The sequence below is a fragment of the Amphiura filiformis genome, chromosome 1, assembly GCF_039555335.1.
Source record: "Amphiura filiformis chromosome 1, Afil_fr2py, whole genome shotgun sequence".
NCBI classification, from domain to species: domain Eukaryota; kingdom Metazoa; phylum Echinodermata; class Ophiuroidea; order Amphilepidida; family Amphiuridae; genus Amphiura; species Amphiura filiformis.
Genome location: NC_092628.1, coordinates 87,886,403 through 87,908,059, shown reverse-complemented (window position 1 = coordinate 87,908,059; position 21,657 = coordinate 87,886,403). Strand labels below are relative to the sequence as shown.

General features: G+C 39.8%; 1 protein-coding gene and 1 long non-coding RNA gene across 2 annotated transcripts in view; one reads left to right on the top strand and one right to left on the bottom strand.

Moving 5' to 3' along the window:
* Positions 1–5,466, bottom strand: part of LOC140156254 (uncharacterized) — a 47,216-nt gene extending 41,750 nt beyond the window's left edge. Inside the window, exons 1-2 of the mRNA XM_072179250.1 lie at positions 5,377–5,466; positions 169–361 (exon numbers count right to left, since the gene is read on the bottom strand). Of these exons, the coding sequence (XP_072035351.1) occupies positions 169–294 (126 nt within the window). The 5' untranslated portion in view covers positions 295–361; positions 5,377–5,466. The remainder of the gene's footprint in view (positions 1–168; positions 362–5,376) is intronic.
* A 5,347-nt stretch (positions 5,467–10,813) lies between these two features.
* Positions 10,814–21,657, top strand: part of LOC140167410 (uncharacterized) — a 28,490-nt gene continuing 17,646 nt past the window's right edge. The window contains exon 1 of the long non-coding RNA XR_011861056.1: positions 10,814–10,898. This is a non-coding gene — a long non-coding RNA (uncharacterized lncRNA). The remainder of the gene's footprint in view (positions 10,899–21,657) is intronic.

Sequence of the window (21,657 nt, the reverse complement as noted above, 5' to 3'; positions counted from 1 at the left end):
AAATTTCTGTTCAGAAGGCCCTAGTTGCTCAGTTCCTAAAGCTCAGCTGTACCAAAATGAAAGCTGAATCCACCCTCCCCCACCACCTGGACTAGTACTCCCCCACGACCCACACTGGTACTCACAGGTACATTAATTAGTACCCCTGACATTATAATAGCTGTTTACCTTATTTCTTCTTTGTTGCATTGGTTTCTGTTGCAGTGGCTGATGATCTGGCTGAAAAACCAAATAGATGACAAACAGAAGAGGCAGTGCTAGGAGTGAGTACAAGCCATGGCTCCATGACATCATGTTTTCAACTTGATTTTCATTTCAGTGTAAATTGATACCTCCTCACATTAGGCAAAGTTGTCATCACCTAAAATTTGTGGAAATATAAATTCATGATAGTTTCAGTTCAATTCAAAAATTTCGTAACACATACTCTTGCAATTTGCCAACAATTGACTATATTTGCCGTGTCACACCCCATACCCCCGCCCACCCTCTAGCGGCTCTGTGACAGATCGGCACGTACTTGCTATCGGGGAAATACATGTCTTGGTTCTCCACCGGCATGACGGGAGCGTCATAGACACCTAATGATATGCCGCATGTGCGATGGTAGGCTTAAGCTAGCCTACAATGTCTACAAGCATGACAGCCTCAGGTGATTTCGCGAGTCGACGAGCATGACAAGTCGTGGGTGATCGTGAACATCATGCATCATGCTCTTTTAACTTCATTAATAAAAAATTGAAATCCTACTATTACCCGTTATTGAAAATTTTGTTCGATTTATGTCAACCAAAAGAACGCACAAGTCGAGTTCAGTTGACCAAAATGGTATCTCCTGCATCCTGGTCACCTCAGATATGACGTCAGTATCACAATCGGTGGATCGGATTGGTTGAAATCAACGCCACGTTTTTGACCTTACAGGGGTCAGAGATATACATGTATGAAAACAGCGATGTGGATAAAGTATCATCACCGGGACTGAGAAATGCGACATTTTCGATGTTTGTACCGGGGAATTTCAGACACGGAGACTCCGCGGAGATTTCGACAAATTCGTCCAAAGGTAACCAAAGGGTTGGGGATCGCATTTTTAACTATCACTAAATGTTTCGGAATTGAGGTCGGCTAAAAAGTAGACAGTTTCGGGGACTGTAATTGGTGTAGATGTCACATTTTGAACAGTGTTTATCTTTAGTTTAGTGATAGTTAAAAATGCGATCCCCAACCCTTTGGTTACCTTTGGACGAATTTGTAGAAATCTCTGCGGAGTCTCCGTGTCTGAAATTCCCCGGTACAAACATCGAAAATTGCACATTTCTCAGTCCCGGTGATGATACTATATCCGCATCGCTGTTTTCATACATGAATATGCATATCTCTGACCCCTGTAAGGTCAAAAACGTGGCGTTGATTTCAACCAATCCGATCCACCGATTGTTACCTTTTCATGAATATTCAATAAGCAGCTTAATACTGACGTCATATCTGAGGTGACAGGAGGCAGCAAATACCATTTTGGTCAAATGTTCCTCGACTTGTGCGTTCTTTTGGTTGACATAAATCGAACAAAATTTTCAATAACAGGTAATAGTAGGATTTCAATTTTTTATTAATGAAGTTACTTGTAGTTTTGAGGAATGACAAAGTTGATTTTAGAAACTTAGATGTTTGTTTCAACCCGGGGTTTCAACTGATGATGTAGGATCGCAAGGCGAGTGAATTCGTGAAGAGATTTGTTTGTTTGAGTGATAGTAGGATACGGGATGTAGGCTAGTCCTCTGTATTTGACCGGCTCCGACGTCTCAATTCACACAGAATTATTCGCACCTGCTAACCAGACAGCAATACATGGAACTTGTTCGAGCATGTAGCCTCTATCGCAAATCTTTGATTTGCGTTAGAGACCCGACCATAGAGGTTATTGTGCGGACCCGATACACAAAGATGCGCCGGCATATAAACATTGATAAAATGCTTCATTTTTCACAAACACATTTTCATAAGCGTGTCATATAAGCTTAATTAAGTTCAACCCTACCTTTTGACATCTTTGATACATACGATCCTAAAAAATAAGATGATATATGAAGCCTAATTCAGCGCTGCTTACAGTGCTGCTTATCGTAGCTGTCACATCGTGGAAAATAATCTCAACCTATGAGATAATTGTACACACGTACATTCTGGTGATTTATGACTGGACAGTCACTTAGTAGGTACGAGATTACCTCATTCAGATAACACCTGTTATTTTTGTCGATCGATTAACCAGTCCAGGGCATTTCCGGTCCAAGGCAAACTCGACCACATGCAAATTCGGTCCCTGTATAAAACCACGTTTTTATGTGTAAGGGGCACACCATTAGATATCAAGGGGGTAGGCTGTAGATAGTTGAAAAAAAAATGTTCCACTGGCAAAAAAAAAATGTTGATGTCAAGGGTGAAAATGTCACAGTTAGTGCAGAAAAATTAACCTCATAGTTATATAGCTTTGAAGTAGCAATTTTTTTCGCAAATTTGCTCATTTTTCATCATTATATAAGGCTAAATAAAAATTTCTGGTAACCCGACCGACCATGTAAGGGACGCACCATTAGATTCTCCAGGGGGGGGGGCATGGGTGTTTGGGTCAGGCAGATTTTTTTTTTTTTATCGCCTCCGAAGGCAGATTTTTTTTTTTTTCGGCGGCGAAGTATTTATTTTTCAATTTTAATGTATATTTTTATTCAAAGTTGGGTGGGGAATTTTTTTTTACTGATCAGTGAGGCAATTTCTTTTTTTTCCGTCTCACTAGTGGGTAAAAATTTTTTTTTTTTCCTCTCACTAGTGGTAAGTTTTTTTTCAAAAAACTCCCATGCCCCCCCCCCTGGAAATCTAATGGTGCGCCCCTAAAACCCTTGCGACTCAAGTAATTTTATCCAATTATGTTCAAAATAAAAAATAATTGCTCACGACTGACCGGGTGTCTACAATGCTCCTCATCAGAAACTACATTATTGGCAAAAAATGGACGCACCATTAGAATTCTCAGGGGGGGGGGAGTAAGTTTTTGAGCAAAAAAAAAAAAACGAGCAAGAAAAAAAAAATTCCCACCAACACTAAAAAAAACCCAAAACTTCCCCCACCTAACTAACTGTGTATAAATGCATGAAATAAAAAAAAGCAAAAATTTCCCAGGAAATATACCATGGCAAGGTGCCGAGATGTCTAGCCACATTCTCAATAGCGTGGGAAACTGGGAATTGATTTTGATCACTTACCAACAATTTTCTAAAGCAAATGGGAAAAGGTAATTGGTTGGCTATTACATTTAGCCCCGCCCACAACAGTGACCCACTGATTAAAAGGTTTTTGGTTATAAAAAGTGAATTTATAAAGCCATTATAACGATCAGATCATGTACTTTGTGCAAACTTGTATAGTGTTGTAATCTCTAATGATTGAAGATCTGAAGAAAAATGGTCAACACACATACATTTTTTAAATGCATGAGGTTTAAATAAAATGTAACTTTAAAATCTGGGTGACTTTCACGACTGCGCCTCTCTCAGTTCTTTCTCCATCCCTCTCACTCTATTTCTGTCTCTCTCTCTCTCTCCCTTCAAACTCGACCTTCAAAATCCCTCCCTCGATCCAGTTCTCAGACTTTTTCGAACCCGAACTCGAGTCCCAATTTCCGCCATCGTATACACCTGTACCGATGGCTGGCTCTGGACCTGTACGGTACCCAGGCGCGCAGCCAGCATACGAGGGGAGGGGGCACGGTCAGTATCGTCCCTATTTTCTCAAGCCTCCACCATGTATGGCTCTCCTCTCTCTCCATCTCCCGTCAAATGTGGCTGTGTCCCGTAAGTGACTTTACACCACGCCCTATTCAGGGTGCTGTAGGTGACTTAAGACGGTGTATCATAGCAGTAAAGACAAACAAGTTAATTGGCTGTGCTCCGTAAGTGATTTTAATACAACACGCCCTATGTAAGTGACTTTAGACTGCACCCTGGTAGACGGCACAACATGATTTGGCTGTGCTCTGTAAGTGACTTTACACCACGCCCTATGTGAGTGACTTTTAGATCGCACCCTGGTAGACGGTACATAGCAATAAAGACAAACAATGTAATTGGCTGTGCTCCGTAAGTGACTGTACACCACGCCCTATGTGAGTGACTTTCACAGAACTAATTCTGTGGTGACTTTAGACCGCACTCTAGTAACATCATAAATTGACAATTTAACAAAAAGGAATTTTGATTGATCTGTTTTAAAAGAGTACAAAGTAGAGGGAATTTTTGGCACGGAGGGGGGGGGCAAGCAATTTTTGGTGGGCGAGTGGGGACAAGTGACTTTTCAGGCCGAGGGGGGTCAAGCGATTTTTGGCGGTCGTTCGAAATTTACCCGGGGGGGGGCTCATAATCATTGCACAGCCAGAGCACATTGCGTCTTCTAATTAACATGGCATCTACACATAAAAACCTAAGTGGGTTTATACAGGGGCCGAATTAGTTTGTGGTCGAGTTGGCATGGGCCAGAGCTGACGAGTCCTACTATTCACGTGTTGTACCCATTGAACATGCGATCACCGGAAAAGAAGGGAGCGATTTTTATCACAAATTGTGCCGAAATATTCATGTGAGTACACTTAAAATAGGACATACTATCTGGGAATTATGCCACCAACACGTATAGTAACAGAATGGTAAGTGAAGTTAGATAAAAGGGGGTTATTTCAGGGTATGTTTATCATGCTGTATTGTCATTATAATTTATGTGGTCTTACGTAATATGTTTACCCCCCCGAAATTAGATATGAAAGGACACTAGCCACGAATGCGAGGGCATCCGTGAGCAAATTCGTGGCTAGTGTTTCTCGAGCAACATGGAACCAGACATACACATGCATCATTAGTCCGAATAATCAGACCCAGAACAAAATATTAATTTCTGACATGATCGTGTACTGGGTCTGAACTGTTTCCATATGAAATCTTGATGGCAAATTGGACAATAGACATGATAGAAGCACATGGTTCTACGTGACAGCTTTTTAATCCCTATTCATGTTACGTGAATCACGCTATTGTGGACCATCCTTCTGATACTTGAGTGTTTGGACAAGCGGAACGGTCTTTTGTCTACCTCTCTGTTTGTAAACAAACCAGGAGGTCGAAATCGTCCTCCTCGCCGAATACGAAAGTCACCGTAATAGTACGGCACTAAATGCATCATGTGCATAATCATTGGCTTGCATTGCAGAACGTACGAAACACAAAATAATAAATGCAAGTTAAAATGACCATGCTCAGGTAGCTAATAAACAGGCCATAATTAAATCATCCCTTATAATTCGCTCCTAAACAAGTAGGCAGTACATACCTTTAAACATGTTAAATGGGCTATTTAAAATGGCAAATAAAAGTGTGGTGCTGGTGACAGTTTTCAGCTCGTCTTTTCTTTTTTCGTGGTGAGTTTTCTTGCGTGAGCAAGCGCATGCGCGTGAGTTGGGAAGAGCTCGTAGGCATAGACAGATGGCGCGAAACACAAATATTGGCACAACAATCTCGTTGAAGGGGCGAGAAACAAGACCACTCTTCCGGGCCACTCTTATAGGGATCTGGAATGAGCGTTTTGAGCGTTTCGACAGTATTTTTTGTGTGACATGAGAGCACATCAGACATATCGAATAGCACAATTCTGAATACAAAGAATGTCTCTCTGATATCAAATAATTTTCATTTGTTGAAATTCACGATATAGGCCTAGGCCTATTCAAATTTTATGTCAAATTATTAAAATATTTTACATTTTTGATATATAACAGTCCTCGAAGTAAATTTTATAAATCTAATGATATATTCTTAAAGTGTATGTAGCTGGGAGGAAAAGCCGACGATCAATTGAAAATTTTGACCTTTCATATCAAAGATATGGATTTTTTTCCCAAAAAGACCTAATTTTTGTGGTGTTTTGGTATTTTAAAAATCCATATCTTCAATACGAAAGGTCAAAATTTTCAATTGGTCGTCGGCTTTTCATCCCACCTACATAGGCCTACACTTTAAGTATAAATCATCAGATTTATAAAGTTTACTTCGAGTCCCGCTTCGAGTACTGTTATCAAAAATATCAATTTTTAATCATTTGCCATAAAATGTGTATTACATTGCGAATTTCAAAAAATCAAAATTATTTGATATCGGAAGGCCATTCTTCGTATTCAGAATGCAATTCGATATGTCTGATGTGTTCTAATGTCCCACAATAAATACCGTCCAAACGTTCACACCCCATCCCTTAAGTATGTAGATTCTGTCGGTCGGACATCTGGTCATGAACCGGCTGACAATCAGGGGCGGACTGGTGGTTTTCGGCGGCCGTGGCAAATTTATTAAGACCGGCCCTATTACTCCAATAGAGCGCAGTGAGCGAAGCGAGCGTAGCGACTAGCGCATGGGGTCCAGGGGCCCGCGTAAGGGCCCCTGGCAGGGTCCAGGGGCAAAGCCCCTGGTGGGGGACCAGGGGGCGAAGCCCCCGGACAACTAAGGGTTTTAGCTATTCTAGGGGGTCAGGAAGCCCGGATTTGACAACGATTTCTGAAGCCAAATTCCATTTGTACAGACTTGAAATATTCTTTATCCATTGTGACTCACTTGCAGTAATCAAGATCAAACCAACAGTTATTCAATTTATAAGTAGTGCATGATTTGTTTTTGACATTGGGGTTGGAAAAATATTCTTGAAATAGCACCTTTTGGCGACATAAGTTTATTGTACAAATGCGCGCGAAGCGCACAGACATTTTTGGCATATTGAAGCTAAACTGGTGATGATGTAGTGGAATAAATTCGCGCGAAGCGCGAAAAAATTGACACTTTTTAGGCTAAAATGGCCAAATTACCCCAAATATGAGATTGATTTGGTCAGAAACTCACATAGGCCTACAGGTGTCATCATGGGGGCTTGTATGGACCATCCCTGTTAAAATATTGGGGGGGGGGGATTGATCCCCCATCCCTCGGGGTCTACGCCTATGAGTTGAAACATCCAAAGGGAAAGAAATTGGTTTGAGTATTGAACTGAGTAATGTGGCTGTAAGTATTATGTAATGTAATCCCTGCATTATTTTACAAGGAGCACCCCAGCCCAGAGGTTTTCGAATGATGGTCTAGCCGTGCTAGTTTTGACAGCTGATGGTGGTCCAAATGGCCAAAGGCCGGGAGGGGGGCACTCACTAAAAATGAGTGAAGCGACGTGCGTGCAGTGCGGCCACAACCCACATTAACCCCCATTTTTCAACTCCCTTTCACTCAATGACCACTTTTTTATTTTTTATTTTACTGAATTACTGAACTCCTCACTCAATGACCCCTATTTTTTTTTTTCTTTTTTCAATAAGACCTCCCTTTGTAAAGAATTTTTGACAAATTTCTGGTAGTCTTTCACCGTTGTTTCTCAAAAAAAATCCCATTTTGATGACTTTTGAAAAACAATTATCAAAAATTTGTCAACTTTTATATTTTGACCCAAGTTTTGTCCCATCTCACTGAAAGAACCCCCTTTTGAGGCCTCCTTACTGAATGACCCCCTTGGTTATATGGCGTCGAAGCTCTCACCAAAAGACCACTATGATAGCATGTATAGTTTCAAACTGGTGTCCCATATGTCCGCACATCCCCGTCACTTCGAAAGTCGAGTGCCTGTAGGCCTATCAGCCCCTATTTCTACAGGCCTTAGGCCCTATCACTATGCAGACAAACAGCGGGCACACTGTGTAGGCCCTTATATTACTCATCCCCCTCAATGATCCCCCTCCTTTCTTCTCTTTTCCTTTCTTTCTCCTATGTCTGCCTAATACCAAATGCCTATACCGGCCCTAGCCTCATTCCGCAGCCGCAATGAAATACCAATATTCCATTGACAGCCGGCCCAATATTTTGCTGTTGGCTTAAAATTAAAAATTTTTACTGTATCGCATCTCCTATTGGCCTTTTGCTGTGTTTACGGTCTAGAGAATTGATTCAAAAGGCCATTTGTAGGTGATGCCGCGACGGTGTACTAGTGGCCGGCCTATAATAGCTTAGTGTTAGGGCCTATACCTTAAGCCCTATATGGCCTATGTCTTGGGTTTTACGCCTTCGGCTCTCGGACCTATGCCTCAGGCCCTAGGGCCTATGTCTTAAGATACTTCCCCGTTCTCTCCCCTTTTCTTCTATTTTCCCTTTCTTTCTTCTCTTTTTCCTTTTCTCTCCTTTTTCTCCTTTCTTTTCCTTTTTCTTTCTTTTTCTCTTCTTTTTGAGCAACCGGCCCTGAGCGGCCCAGAACCAAGCGGCCCATGTGGCGATCGCCACAACGCCACAGTGGCCAGTCCGCCCCTGCTGACAATAGCACTGGAGTGAAAACAACATTCGCATGCACTGATCTCTGGAGTGTTTCACAAGCTATCACACCATTATGATTGTGCCCCGAATATGATACCTCCGTGATTGTGCCAGGTTCGACTCTCTGCAAATAAAAATATGCTAAGGATGGCGCCCAGGGCACGTGCCCCACGTGCCCGTCACTACGCCACTGCTGCCTCCCATTTTTTCTTTTTATCCGCCCTCATTTTTTCTTCCCTTTTCTTTCTCCATTCTCGTTTTTTTGTTTGTTGGGGGTTTTTTTCGCCCCCTTTTTTGCGCCCCTCTGCGTTTGCCGCCCTAGGCGACCGCCTTACCTGGCCTAATGGTCGGAACGGCCCTGCATTGACGATGGATGGATAAAACTTTATCGCTGTTTGTAGGCCCGATATGTATCGGCGGATTTTTATGAACTTTGCTAAGGGGTGGTGCAATAATTATGTGTATTCTGGGGTGAATTCTCAAAATGGTCTGCCAAAATCGCTTGCCCCCCCCTCTGGCCGTGCCAAAAATCTTTGCCCCCCCCTTTCGACGTGCCAAAAACCTTTGCCCCCCCTTTTGATGTGCCAAAAAATCTTTGCCCCCCCCCCTTACACATGCAAGATTTTGGGGAACCCGAATTGAAAACCTTAAATTGTCTTATCATATAGTGCGAGCGCAGCGAGCAGGAAATTGCATATTTGAACGTGTTCCTAACGTTTTCCTACGCCTTTTAGGGCGTAATATAGAAACGGTGCCCAAAATATCTGTGCCAAAAATTGCTTGCCCCCCTTTTGACCTGCCAAAATCGCTTGCCCCCCCTTTTGACCTGCCAAAAAATGCTTGCCCCCCCCCTTTTGGCCGGCCAAAAAATCTTTGCCCCCCCCCTATAATTCACCCCCCGGGGGTACACATAATTATTGCACCACCCCTAAATGTATATCGTCAAGTGAACTTTTGTGGATAGATAGAACTTTGATGTCTTCACTATTTTGGTGTTTTTAATATTTTCCCCCCTACCCTGGCTACATGGGTGCGCCTATTGTAAGGCGGGATTTATTACGTTACTACTACTACTTCTACTAGTATCTACCTGGGTTTAATGTGCACCCCCCCCCGACTATAACAAACCACATTTTTTAGCTATGGTCCTATAACATAATCAAGATGTTAACAAACATATTTCCCGGCACTCCGGTCATATTCAAGGTTTAAAGGTCAACACAGTGGTCAAATTTTAAAGTTGCTCAAATCTGGTTAACAAGCACACCAAATTATTCCTCTCATTGCAAGGATTCAGAAAAAGCATAGTTTGACCTTCCTATGACATCCGTTCTTGAAAAGGGTTAAATTTTTGGGGCTGGTCAGTGTTGTTTTTTTGGCCACAAAGGGGCCAAAAATTAAAAATGCTCCGATTTGAACGAAATTGGTCTCAAATTCCTTTATGTAAAAATAAGTCAAATAAGGATTAGTTATAACCATGTATGATGTCTCGTTACCTAGGAAACATCACAACATAGGTTGTGGTCAATAGGCTATAATTGACCTTTAGGCCTATTGGGCAATAATGAAGCATTATAGACGTGGTGTAAACGAAAGAACATTACGATATATAATGGTAACAACACAACTTGCTAGTTGGACAGTCCATGGTAAAAGGAAATACTAGCAATATTATAAAACACAAAATGTTGTAAACGACATGGTAAAACGAAATACTAGCAAATTATAAACGACATTAGGCCCTACTAGCGAAGTCTAGGCCTACGACGTTTTTTAGTCAAATTCAAACAAAAATCGTACCAAATTTGACCCGGATTAAATTCAATTCAGCCCAATTATGATACAAGATAATTTGACCCTTTTTACTAATAAAAGTCTTTTAATGTGAGGTTGACCGAGATTATGGTCAAACGACAAAGTTACTAGTTGACCAGTACATGGATAAAACAAAATACTGGGAAAATTATAAAACAAAAGGTTGACCAGGACATGGTAAAACGGCAATACTAGCAAAATTATAACACAAAGGGTTAACCAGGACATAATGTAGGCCTATATTAATCAGATAATAGACACTATTATCTATAGGCCGACCGCCGGAGCAATGTTAATTTACGCCAATAGGAGACTCATTTTTCACAGGTTCGTCTGCAATTAACATGATTAATATCTGACTAGAACAATATCCATGTGATTGTCCGTCCGATTTTGTTAACCTATAGCCTAATTACGATTGAGCTACAGAAAAGGATATGCCTACTTGCATCACCAATTTGCATATTCATTAACCTCGGGATTAACCTATCACAGCGATTGATGATTATAAGAATTTTCACATCATCTGCTGGTTTCCATAGTTTGCATTTACAGTGTTTAGTTCATTATAGCTTAACATTCATCAATAGACACACGTAATAATCAGATACGGGTACCTGTATAGCTACTGGGATTGGAGGAGGTATGTCAAAGAAGACGAAACAACGTACAAGTATAGATTGAATTTGAACTTCGAGGAAACAGGTTAGTAGTAATTTTCCATTTTGTTTGTGAAAATGTTTATTATAATAGCTTATATATCTATAATGCTAAATACGATTATAATAATGGACTTCTTCGGTCAATTTTCATCGCATCATTTTGGTTTTTTAACTTAAATTTTTACACATTCTAAAAGGTTTTATTTGAGTCACTCGGTTGCCGTGACAAGCATGTTAAAAAAAAGACTGATAAAGAAGACTAAACAGATGCTCCGCGAGACTATAATTATATCACAGTATACTAGATCCCTGACTATATTTACACGAAACACTAACACTTCAGATCTATTGTTCTAAAATATTTTTTCTAAAATCATGCTAAATCTTATTTACTGTCCCAAATGTATTTTAACAACTCTTTAATTCACAAGGTGACACCAATCCTACAGTCAATCATTGTTAATGTTTGAATAAACAAACCTTGCTTCATTTCACGAGTTATTTCATAGCCAAAATTATTGGAAAATAATACTGATATCCAGAATTTTTGAACACTGCTACTGACAGCCCTAGCTGCGAATCACTTTCGCACTAGTTTTTCAGATTCACTGAAAGGTCTCCACACGTTAGTCTGTTTGAAGAACTACAATCATAGAAAAAAAGTCTTGGAACTCTCCCCCCCTCTCCCCCCGTTCAATGTTGAGAAATGCCAATGTCTTCAGCAGTTTCCCAATGTGTTCCAACATTGATTGATAGGGAGAGGGGAAGGGTAAATCATTGTTGTAGATGTCATGCTTGTTCCCAGGCAAAATATACGTCAGGCACATTCTCCGATAAAGTGTTCAAAATGCCAAATATGTGTCGTCCATAGTGTCAAGTCGTATTCAGACTTGTTTCTTCAGAAAGAAATAACTTTTATTAATATAACTTATACTTAGGAGTTGCTTTTTAAAATGTGTGAGGCTAGAGCTTGTAACATGCCTAGAAAGTATAAAACAATAAAGCTGATTAGGCATGTCCATTGTTTTCCTCCATGTCGCCAGCCAAGGTGTGTTCAGTATAACGTGTCCCTGCTCTCTAAACATGCGCGCACATAATGGATTATAGGTACTTTTCATTAGCTGGTATCATGCCCTAATTATAAAGTATAAATCATCACAACACAGATTATTAAATTTTCCAACAGGTCTTAAAGACTATGTCGCCAATATTGTTCACAGATACGTTACCATATTTCTAATGGATAACAATCTGTGAAAATAATTGGCTAGATGAATGTTCTCATATGTGATGGATCAAGCAGGCTCCATAGTTATATTATATATATGGAACAAAAAACAATGGTTTCAAAGTAAAAAAAATCAGGTCTATTAATGGCAAAAAGTCCTGACGTTACGTTCATGCCTTCACAGATACGTTACCTAAATTCTACTCTCCTCGGAAAAAACGTTGTGATAAATGAAGCCAAATACCATACCAGACTTTAGTACATTGGGTGATGACTGATCAAGTATGGGTATTAAGTCGGTCAGTTTTTACACTTGCACGATTAAGACAAAGATGGGAAAGGGTTTCACAGATACGTTACCACTGATACGTTACCCCCAATACGTACAAGTAATATTGCTCAAAAATGAAATATTGTTGAAAAATCACCCATGCATTGTTTTGTGTTCTTAAACTATTAAAGTGTACGATTCTGAATGAATTTTATGAATTCTTTGTGGTTGGCATTTTGTCATTCCTGAGACCAAACTTGGACGCTTTAACGGAGAATGGGCCGTCAATGAAATTCTGCACGGAATTTCGACAGAGTGCATGTACCACAAAACGTTCCAAGGATTTTATCCAAGATTGTCTCTACCGAATGCAAAATATTTCATCTAAATTTCGTTTTAGTCTCATATCATAACTCAAAAACGGAATGTCGCGTCGTATGAGCTTCACATTGCACGCGATTTGAGAGTGGATTATATGCTTTAAAATAATAACAAAATTGTTGATAAAGAAATTTGTTTATTTAGGAAGTGGTCACTGAAACCACCCCCTATGCTAAAATACACACATATCGCAATTATAGCTCTAAACTGCTCTAAAATATCGTTTTTGTCCCAATACTCAAAAGCAGAATGTTGTATGAGCTTCATATTGCACAGGAATTGGATGTAGAGCATGTACTTTGGAATCATAATACAATTGTTGATAAAGAAATTGGTTGGTTCAGGGAGTGGTCACTGAAGCACCCCATACCCTAACGTACACGCATTTAATGAAGCTTTTGTGCTATATCTCAAAACCGAGAAATCGTATCAAACAGATATCTCGTAATGACGGCTCTAAGCTGCATGATTCTGAGTTGTCTAATTTATTTTTTTAATTAATGTTTAAAGTTCACCTTCATAACATGCACTTGTTAGATAGGTGAATGAGCGTTAGAAAAAGAAAAAGGAGTTTTATTTTAATCTAAAACCGCGTGTACATGACGATAAACTACGACTATCTTCAATAGATAGCATTAAATTGTTTATGACATGATGTAACAACTATCTTCAGCAGATTTGTGCTTCACAATTTTGTGTATGGGGGTGTATGTATAATGTTTGTAGGGGTGTGTGTGCGGAGTGTAGGGTGTGGGATGTATGTGGGGTGGGCGGAGGGGGTTTGTAGGACTATTATAAGATCACATTTAAATCGGAAAGTATTTCATTTGGGAAAGAAATGATTAAATAAATTAATCAAACATACAGAAGGAAAGGAAGAAAGAAAGACAGGCAGAAAAAATAAAGCAAAAATGTATACTTCGTGTATTTAGGCCTATAATAAACAAAATTTTCACCTGGTTCGCCGTCGTAAATAATAAAGGAGACAGAAAAAGTGATACCGCCTGGGAATCAAACCCAGGACCTTGGCATGCTTGCCACGGGAACTTCGTGATTAGGCTGGTTGCGATTCGAACCTATAAGTGGTCACTTTTATTTAAAATGTTGCCTTTCGTTCATTCTTTAATTGATTCATTCATTGATCTTTCTTTCTTTCTTTCTTTCTAATACAAAGAAAGGAAAAAGAAGCATAAAAATAATGAATAAGTGTAAAGTGGAAAGTGGGTGGTAGATTAGACTATATGATGCGCCAACTTCAGCCTCCTGCTTTGCTCCTATTCTTTCTCCCTTTTTCCTACTGCACGCTCTTAACCTTCTTCTGCATGCTTCCTTCCCTCTTTGCTTGCTTTGCTATTCCTTACTATAGGATAAAGGTTGTAGGTAGACTGTAGGTACAGGTGACATTACCATCAGCCCACCTGTCCCTAATCGCCTCTCTGTAGTTACCCAACCCCACGTTCTCGAAGATTGCATGTCAATCGCGTATCACCTGTTACGGCTCAGAACTTTTTCTGAGTTAACAGACGGGGCTCTGGGGGTAGTGGACTGTAGCCGGATAGGTTATTGGAGTAGCCTAGATGACTGAAGCACACTGCTTCATACTGTAGTTACTGTCCGTTTTCCTATACACAATACACAGTGCTCTCACCATTGACGCGTGACCTCTACAAATGATGTATGTTGGAAGAATGGACACTTGCCTAGTTAACATCACTGTGTGAAAAATAACCAGCCAATATTTAATTTATTCTCCAAACTTCTAGCAAATATGTTTCTCTAACATGACCTAAAATTACAGCTAGGTTAGATGTTCAGAAATGGTCGCACTTTTGTAAAATATGAGTGAGGGCAAAGCATAGCTAGCTAGCTCATAGCTAGCCAACTCCCCGTATTAACATGTTAATTGAATGGAGATTTGACCGAAAATATTGAGCTATATTGGTAACGGACCGCTCCGTTCTGAAGGATGCCACAAAAAACGGTACAAGCTACATTTAAACTATTCTAAATAGGTTCTAGAAAATATAGTTTTGTAACATGTCCTAAATTTTTAGCTAATTTAGATGTTTGGAGAGGGTCGCACTTTTGTGTTTTAGGAAGGATATGTAAACGACAGATAACACCAAAAATATGAAGAATTATTTCCAAACCGTGTTAAGTCAACAATCATTATGTTGCTCATTTTGAAGAATGCTGGTTAACAAAAAGCAGGTCTTTGTCTCATTTCGTGAACAAAGGTACACATACCATTGTTTCCTTTCGTTTCCTTTATAATCGGTTACCCAACTGAAGCTATAATACCAGCTTTATTGCGATGTCGCACATTGAAAACAGACACTTGTGCACAACCAGAGAAGATCTGATTTAATCAGTTGAGCTGCTTCAATGAGTGTTATCTTGGTTTAATAGCTTTTAATGGGGTTTAAGTCCTGCAAAGGTCGAGATGAATTCTACTGTAGACATGACTGCATCATGTTGTCTGCATCCATCGTAAGGGTGAGGTAACCCGGACTTTAAGGGTGAGGTAACCCGGACTTCAACCTCTACTGACAACTCACCCAGCCAGCGCGTCAGTATATGGCTAAAACCCTTTAAGAATCGATATGGAAGTGAAAGTAAAAAGAGGCCGTAATGCCCGAGGCCAATACGGGCGCAACCACCAGAGAAAAGATGGTTGCAGATTGCCCAATCATGACTCGGAAGCCAACACTTCGTATGGCGTTTTGCAGCCAAAGCCGAAAGGACGCTGCAAGATTGATGAGAGCCATATGAGTGGACAAAGAAGTACCTTGTACCTATACCTTGTAGAGATTCTCCTCGTAGACCTCCTCGTGGAAGTGTAACACAGGGCTGACGAGAGTGTGGGACGCTAATGTTTACTTCTGGTCGTCGTCGTTGAGATCTGGTCCACTTCTGAAATAGCTTGTTTAAAGGGTTCAGTTGTTTTGATGTCTACAGTCGATTGGGGTACCCGGGGGGGCCACTCGAATGGTGAAGGGGGGTATCAGGCGCGTCCGTAAATTCACGTAAAAAGGGTATTTTTTCAGACTAGTGCACGTTACGTGCGTAACGCGAATAGGGTATCAAATCCATGTAAAATTGGTGTAAAAGGGTATGTTTTTGGAGCTCTTACGTACTTAGGGTAGTTTTGCCCCGGGGTTTTGCCAACGGACTCAATTCTTTCGACGCTAGACACTTAACCCATACCAAACTGGCAAAAATATACATCACTTTTCTCCCGACTTTCGTTGATGCATGCATATTAAAAAAATTTTAATAGGCCTACGGAAACCATCTTGTTGTAGCCTACAACAAGATGGTTTCCGAAATAATTTTCTCCTGCACATTAATATTTTAATAACCATCTAATACTATGTCTTCTGAAGGTATTCAGTTAACTATTTAGCTCTATTGGTGCAAAAGAATAAGCCTATACAAGATGGTTTCCGACTGCGTTATTCTCCCGACTTTCGCATGATGCATGCACATTAAAAAAATATATGGCTAGGCCTACAAGATGGTTTCCGAAATAATGTTCTTCCGACTGGCTGATTTTTCATGCACATTAATATTTTACTCAACCATCTAATGATATGTCTTCTGAAGGTATTTAGTTAACTATTTAGCTCTATCGGTGCAAAAAAATAAGCGTACAAGATGGTTTCGGACTTTGTTTTTCTCCCGACTTTCGCATGACTAATGCATGCACATTAAAAAAAAACTATATAGGCCTACAAGATGGTTTCCGAAATGATTTTCTTCCAACTTGCCGATTTTTCATGCACATTAATATTTTTTATTAACTATCTAACTGCTACACATGCTTTGTCTTCTGAAGGTATTTAGTTGACTATTTAGGTCTATTTGTGCAAAAGAATAAGCCTACAAGATGGTTTTCGACTTTGTTTTGTCGTGACTTTCTCATGGTGCAGCACGGGCACATTAATATATTTTCTTTAACCATGCATAGACAACTGCTATCATAGTATTCTAATTGACATTGACACTTGACTGTTTTAACCCGGTGTTTTAATGATGTATTGATCAATGATTTTCTGAAATTAGTGAGTTGCCAGTCCTATTCATTTAAATTAATAATTGATAAATACCAAAAAACGATGTTTTACCACTTTACTGATGTCCTATTAACTCCAAATTCAAAACCTAGTTGTTTGTTTTTCGCAATTTAGCCAGTTGCCAAATTGAATAAATTAATAAATTTAGGACTTACTTTTTTAGGGATTTTGCCAACTCAAATTTTGAGAAAACATAGTTGTGCATCCTTAAACTATCGTTTTAATGGAAGCTACTACTAGTACTATTATAATAGGTAAGCTTTGTGAATAAGTGACTTGTGATTAAAAAGCAAGCTCTTGGAAACCTTAAATTTCTCTGTCAGACGGCGGAGCTCTGTCCATTTTTTCAGAAAAGCTTTATTTTAAAGAGCTCTATCTCTTGACACAGTTCATATGTACGTAGGGGGCTCAGTTTTCAAGTTATGAACCTTTGAAGTTGACACTTTTACATTCAACATGTTCAAGCTTTTCATAACATGCATTTATTTAATAAAGGAAGCAAAAACACGTTTTTGGTCCAAGTTATTTCCAAAATTGACCAAGGCAATAGCAGCTTCTTACTTATTTTATGGTTAAAAGCACCTGTTTCTTATAGTGTTGTTTACCGGGGTTGTTTAGGGGTAATAATTGCATGAATTGTTAAGGGATAGAGAAAAGACAACTACTTGTTTAGGGTAGCAAATCACGCTACTTATACTTGTTTAGGGGTGCAAATTTCAGTCTCATCAATACTTGTTTAGGGTGCTTTCTGTGAGTCCACAGACGCGCCTGATACCCCCCTTCACCATTACAGTGGCACCCCCGGGTTGGGGTAATTGGTTCCAAGATGAAATTGTAAGGGGGAAAATGATGTAGCGAACTGGCTTGTTGTGATGAAATTAGAGTTGCTCTGGTATTGTTGGTTGTGCGTCCGTCTTGGTCAGTCAACTTTCTTGGTGGTGTATTTATTCAATTCAAGTTCAAATCCACCATGAATTATTTTGTGAAAAGCACATAAACGTTGCTTTTCACGTCTCTGCTCCAAAGTGTTCCAATTTAAGGTTTGAAGCATATTGTTCACACTTGATTTTCTTCCATAGTCTCCTAAGACAAAGCGTGCAGCGCGTCTTTGCACCATTTCGAGGAGTTTTGTGTTTTCTTTTGTGACTGGATAACCGCACGGGAGCGCACGTTTCTGTCGGATAAGTATCATGAAACTAAGAGTTCCACTGAAGTTCAGCGTCTTTTTCGTCTCCAATTTCCTACAGCTACCCGGGTTTCATGTAAGGGAGCAGTATACACCAGGCACAAAAAGAAACTCGTCAGTCATATTCATCCTCGCTGTTCAATAACTTGATCATTTTGGATTATTCTGAAATATACATTTTGTTAATTGGACTTTTCTTTCTCATTTGACACCCTGTTCGTGAACATTGAGCAAGTATTGACCAAGATATGCGCCTCCAAACTCACAAACCCCAAAATGAAAAGTTGCAATTTTAACGATTCAATTGTGCCTGTTACACTGTGTGCTTTATTGATTGGCCCGTGGTGCTTGTGTGCAATACAACGATGCGTTCCCATTGAAAATTGTTGAAAATGCAACTTTTGATTTTGGGGTTTGAAGCTTTGGAGGCGCATATCTTGGTCAAATCTTGTTCGTTTTTCACGAACAGGGTGTCAAATGAGACAGCAAAGTCCAATTAACAAAATGTATATTTCAGAATAATCCAAAATGATCAAGTTATTGAACAGCAAGGATTAATATAACTGACGAGTTTATTTTTGTGCCTGGTGTATAAGAATGTGAACAAGCTCAATGTGCATGGGACACTAAGGAACAGACAACAGGAAGCTTCAAGCAGACCACGAACTGCTAGATCACAAGTGAACATTGTTAGAGTTAGACATGCGCTACAGCAATACCAAAGATCAGCTCAATCCTTTACGCAACATTCCCCAATCAAGCCTCTGCCTGATTGTTCGTAAAGACTTGAATTGGTATCCTACCAACTTTAGTACCGTCATGGACTTCGTTGAATATTAATTAAAAGCAAAAGTTGTCTTTTCAACAATAAATCATGTTAGCACTTTGCTGATTCGTCGACATTGAAATGGATGGAAATCAATCAGCCGTGTGCAGCTACAAAAATGGGTGGTGGTATTCATATAACTTTAGTTTGCTGAGAGCAATTGCAACAATTCTTTTTATTATTTACACGTGTAGAATTCGCTCTTTCCGGTGGTACTTTTATTTTTAGCAGATTCCTTGCAGATCTCGAGTTACAGCCCATACTGCCCTACCTTGTTGAGGACTTTCAAAAGAAGTACCTGCATGTGCAACCATGACTGCTTCAAAATAGCCCGCCAGAGTCATGCAGGTAACAAGGGGATGACACTTTTATTCACATTTTCATTTTACAACGCAAACCTATATCGAATCCCGGTGGTTTGCGAATAATGAAATGTCCGCATCCCAGATCAATTAAACCCTGGTATGAATTATTTATTAGCTTTCGCCACGATCCGTTTTGCAATAACATAAAAGCACTTCAAATAACAGCTCGTTGAGTTCAATGAACTACGCCCTGAAACCGATGGCGAAGTGCCCCGTAAAGAAGCTCTCCCATTGACCTCTATACAGGTCAGTGAGCTCTCCATTCACAAATGAACAAGTACAATAGGACAAGGCCAGCACCTATGACCTGCTTAGTGACATGTTATTTTGAAGTCTTCTAAAGCTTAATATCTTGAAGATTAGTATTCGTTTATACATATGGACTGCGCATTTATGATGCAAAATATTAGTTCTTATATAAAATTACAAAATATTGGTATTATGACACACGGTATAGGTGATATAAAACTACTAATAAAATCATGTCATCATGGCGTCATGTCAAAGGTTCAGTATATCCCGTATGTTTGTCTAAATTAATATTTTCAGAACAATTTCTACACCCATTTAATATGTACTCAGGTGGAACCCGACTTTTTTAAATTTTCATTTCTTTTTATGTAACAATTTCAGGTTTTTCCATTGCACGGGGCCGCCGGGCAATACAAATTTAATGCTAACATTGAATAAACGCGGAATTAAGAATATGCGTTTCTAGTATATACAGTGTCTGACTCTACCTGAGGACCTAGCCTGAGTCCCATGGGCTCCAAGAATGGCTCTCCATACACAAATGAACAAATACAATGAAGGGTCACCATTGCTCTCCATACACAAATGAACAAATACAATGGAGAGTCCGACTGCCATGCAAATGAGCCAAGTGTCCTCTCAAGGTATGCTCTGTGCAGGTAACTCCGAGGTCGTGCATTGAATTGGTTTGAATGAGGAATACTACGGGAATCAGCGCCTTTTGTTAGAAGTCACGCATGAGTAAAGTGGATAATCTCTATTGTCGCTAAGAGTGTACCATGTCATGATGTGGTGATAAAGTACGTGGCCTGGATTTTTTTTTTTTTTAAATAGTTGATAGCATGTTACCTCAAGATACTATAGCCAAATGTTTAGCGTCCTGACAATTTCAGTTTGTCAGATAAAAAATCTTGAATGGACCAAAAAACCTCACGAAACGATTAACACATTTACAGTGCATGGACGTTATTCAAATAAACGTACATAGTGCAGTTTTGGCCACGGCAAATTCACCGTGACCTTTTCAGCCATAAAAGTTCGGTGGCTCAGAAAAGAGCCATTCATTCTGCGGTTCGAAAACCTTTTTTGTCTCTTTTATAGAAACGTGGTGGCTCTGAAAAGAACCGTTTAGTATTATGATTAAATTAATTTAACCTTATTTATTGTTAAGACTGTGCGTCCTTTCTTGGACTCGAGTTTGATATCAAGTCCCGACTTGGACCTGATACCGAATGATGAAGCCTGACTAGGTTACAATCTTGAGGGTGGCGACTACGAATCCTTTCCTGGACTCTAACTTTGAAAAAAAAACAATCAAGTTTGGTTGATATCAAGTCCAGACTAGGACCTGATACCGAATGATGAAACCTGACTAGGTTTAATCTTGAGAATGGTGACTGCGAGTCCTGACTAGGACCCGCTACAGAATGACGTTTCTTACTGAAAACTTCGCTATCAAATATCTGCTGCACTCTCATTAGTTGTGGAGTTACAGTCAAAAATGATGGAAAACCAATATTTGATCAATAAATCAATAACTACTTGCCTTGAGTTGCTGAATTTTCAGTGCAGTAGTTGTAGTCCTTGCCCTATAATATACATATCTTACTTGTCACCAATGCGCTATAATTTTTGAGAAAATGCAAAAATAGGCACAAAATTGGCCATGGGTGTAGTACCCCCTTAAATTAATCATGTGATATGATCATTAATCAAGCCCAGGAAGTTTACAATGACTGAAAATAAAAGACTTAAAAAGACCCTATTTTGCTGGACTCTGGGAGGATTCGAAGCCGAGTCCTTGGGGTCCGAGTCCAAGTCCTTAGCTTCCGAGTTCAAGTCCGAGTCCTTGAAAAAAGGACTCGAGTCCGAGTCCCGAGTCCTCCAACACTGTTTAAAGTACACACTGATGTTCAAAATTTGGTTCAGTCCAAAATAAGCACAATTTAAGTATAGATCTACCACTTGGCATGAATGTTTATCAACAAAGGCGAGGGACTCGTCTATCGATATGCTCGAACGAGCCGCTATCGCTACACTGTTCTATGGCTTTCCTGTACTATATGAAATGTGGCGGGCGATTTAAAATCCACATGCCCTTAGCAGACTACGCTGCGTACACACACTGCAGGGCAAAGAACAATGGAAATAGCCATAATGCGCACGCATACTGCCGGGCAATGACGTCACATGCCAAGTGGTCTATACTAACTGACA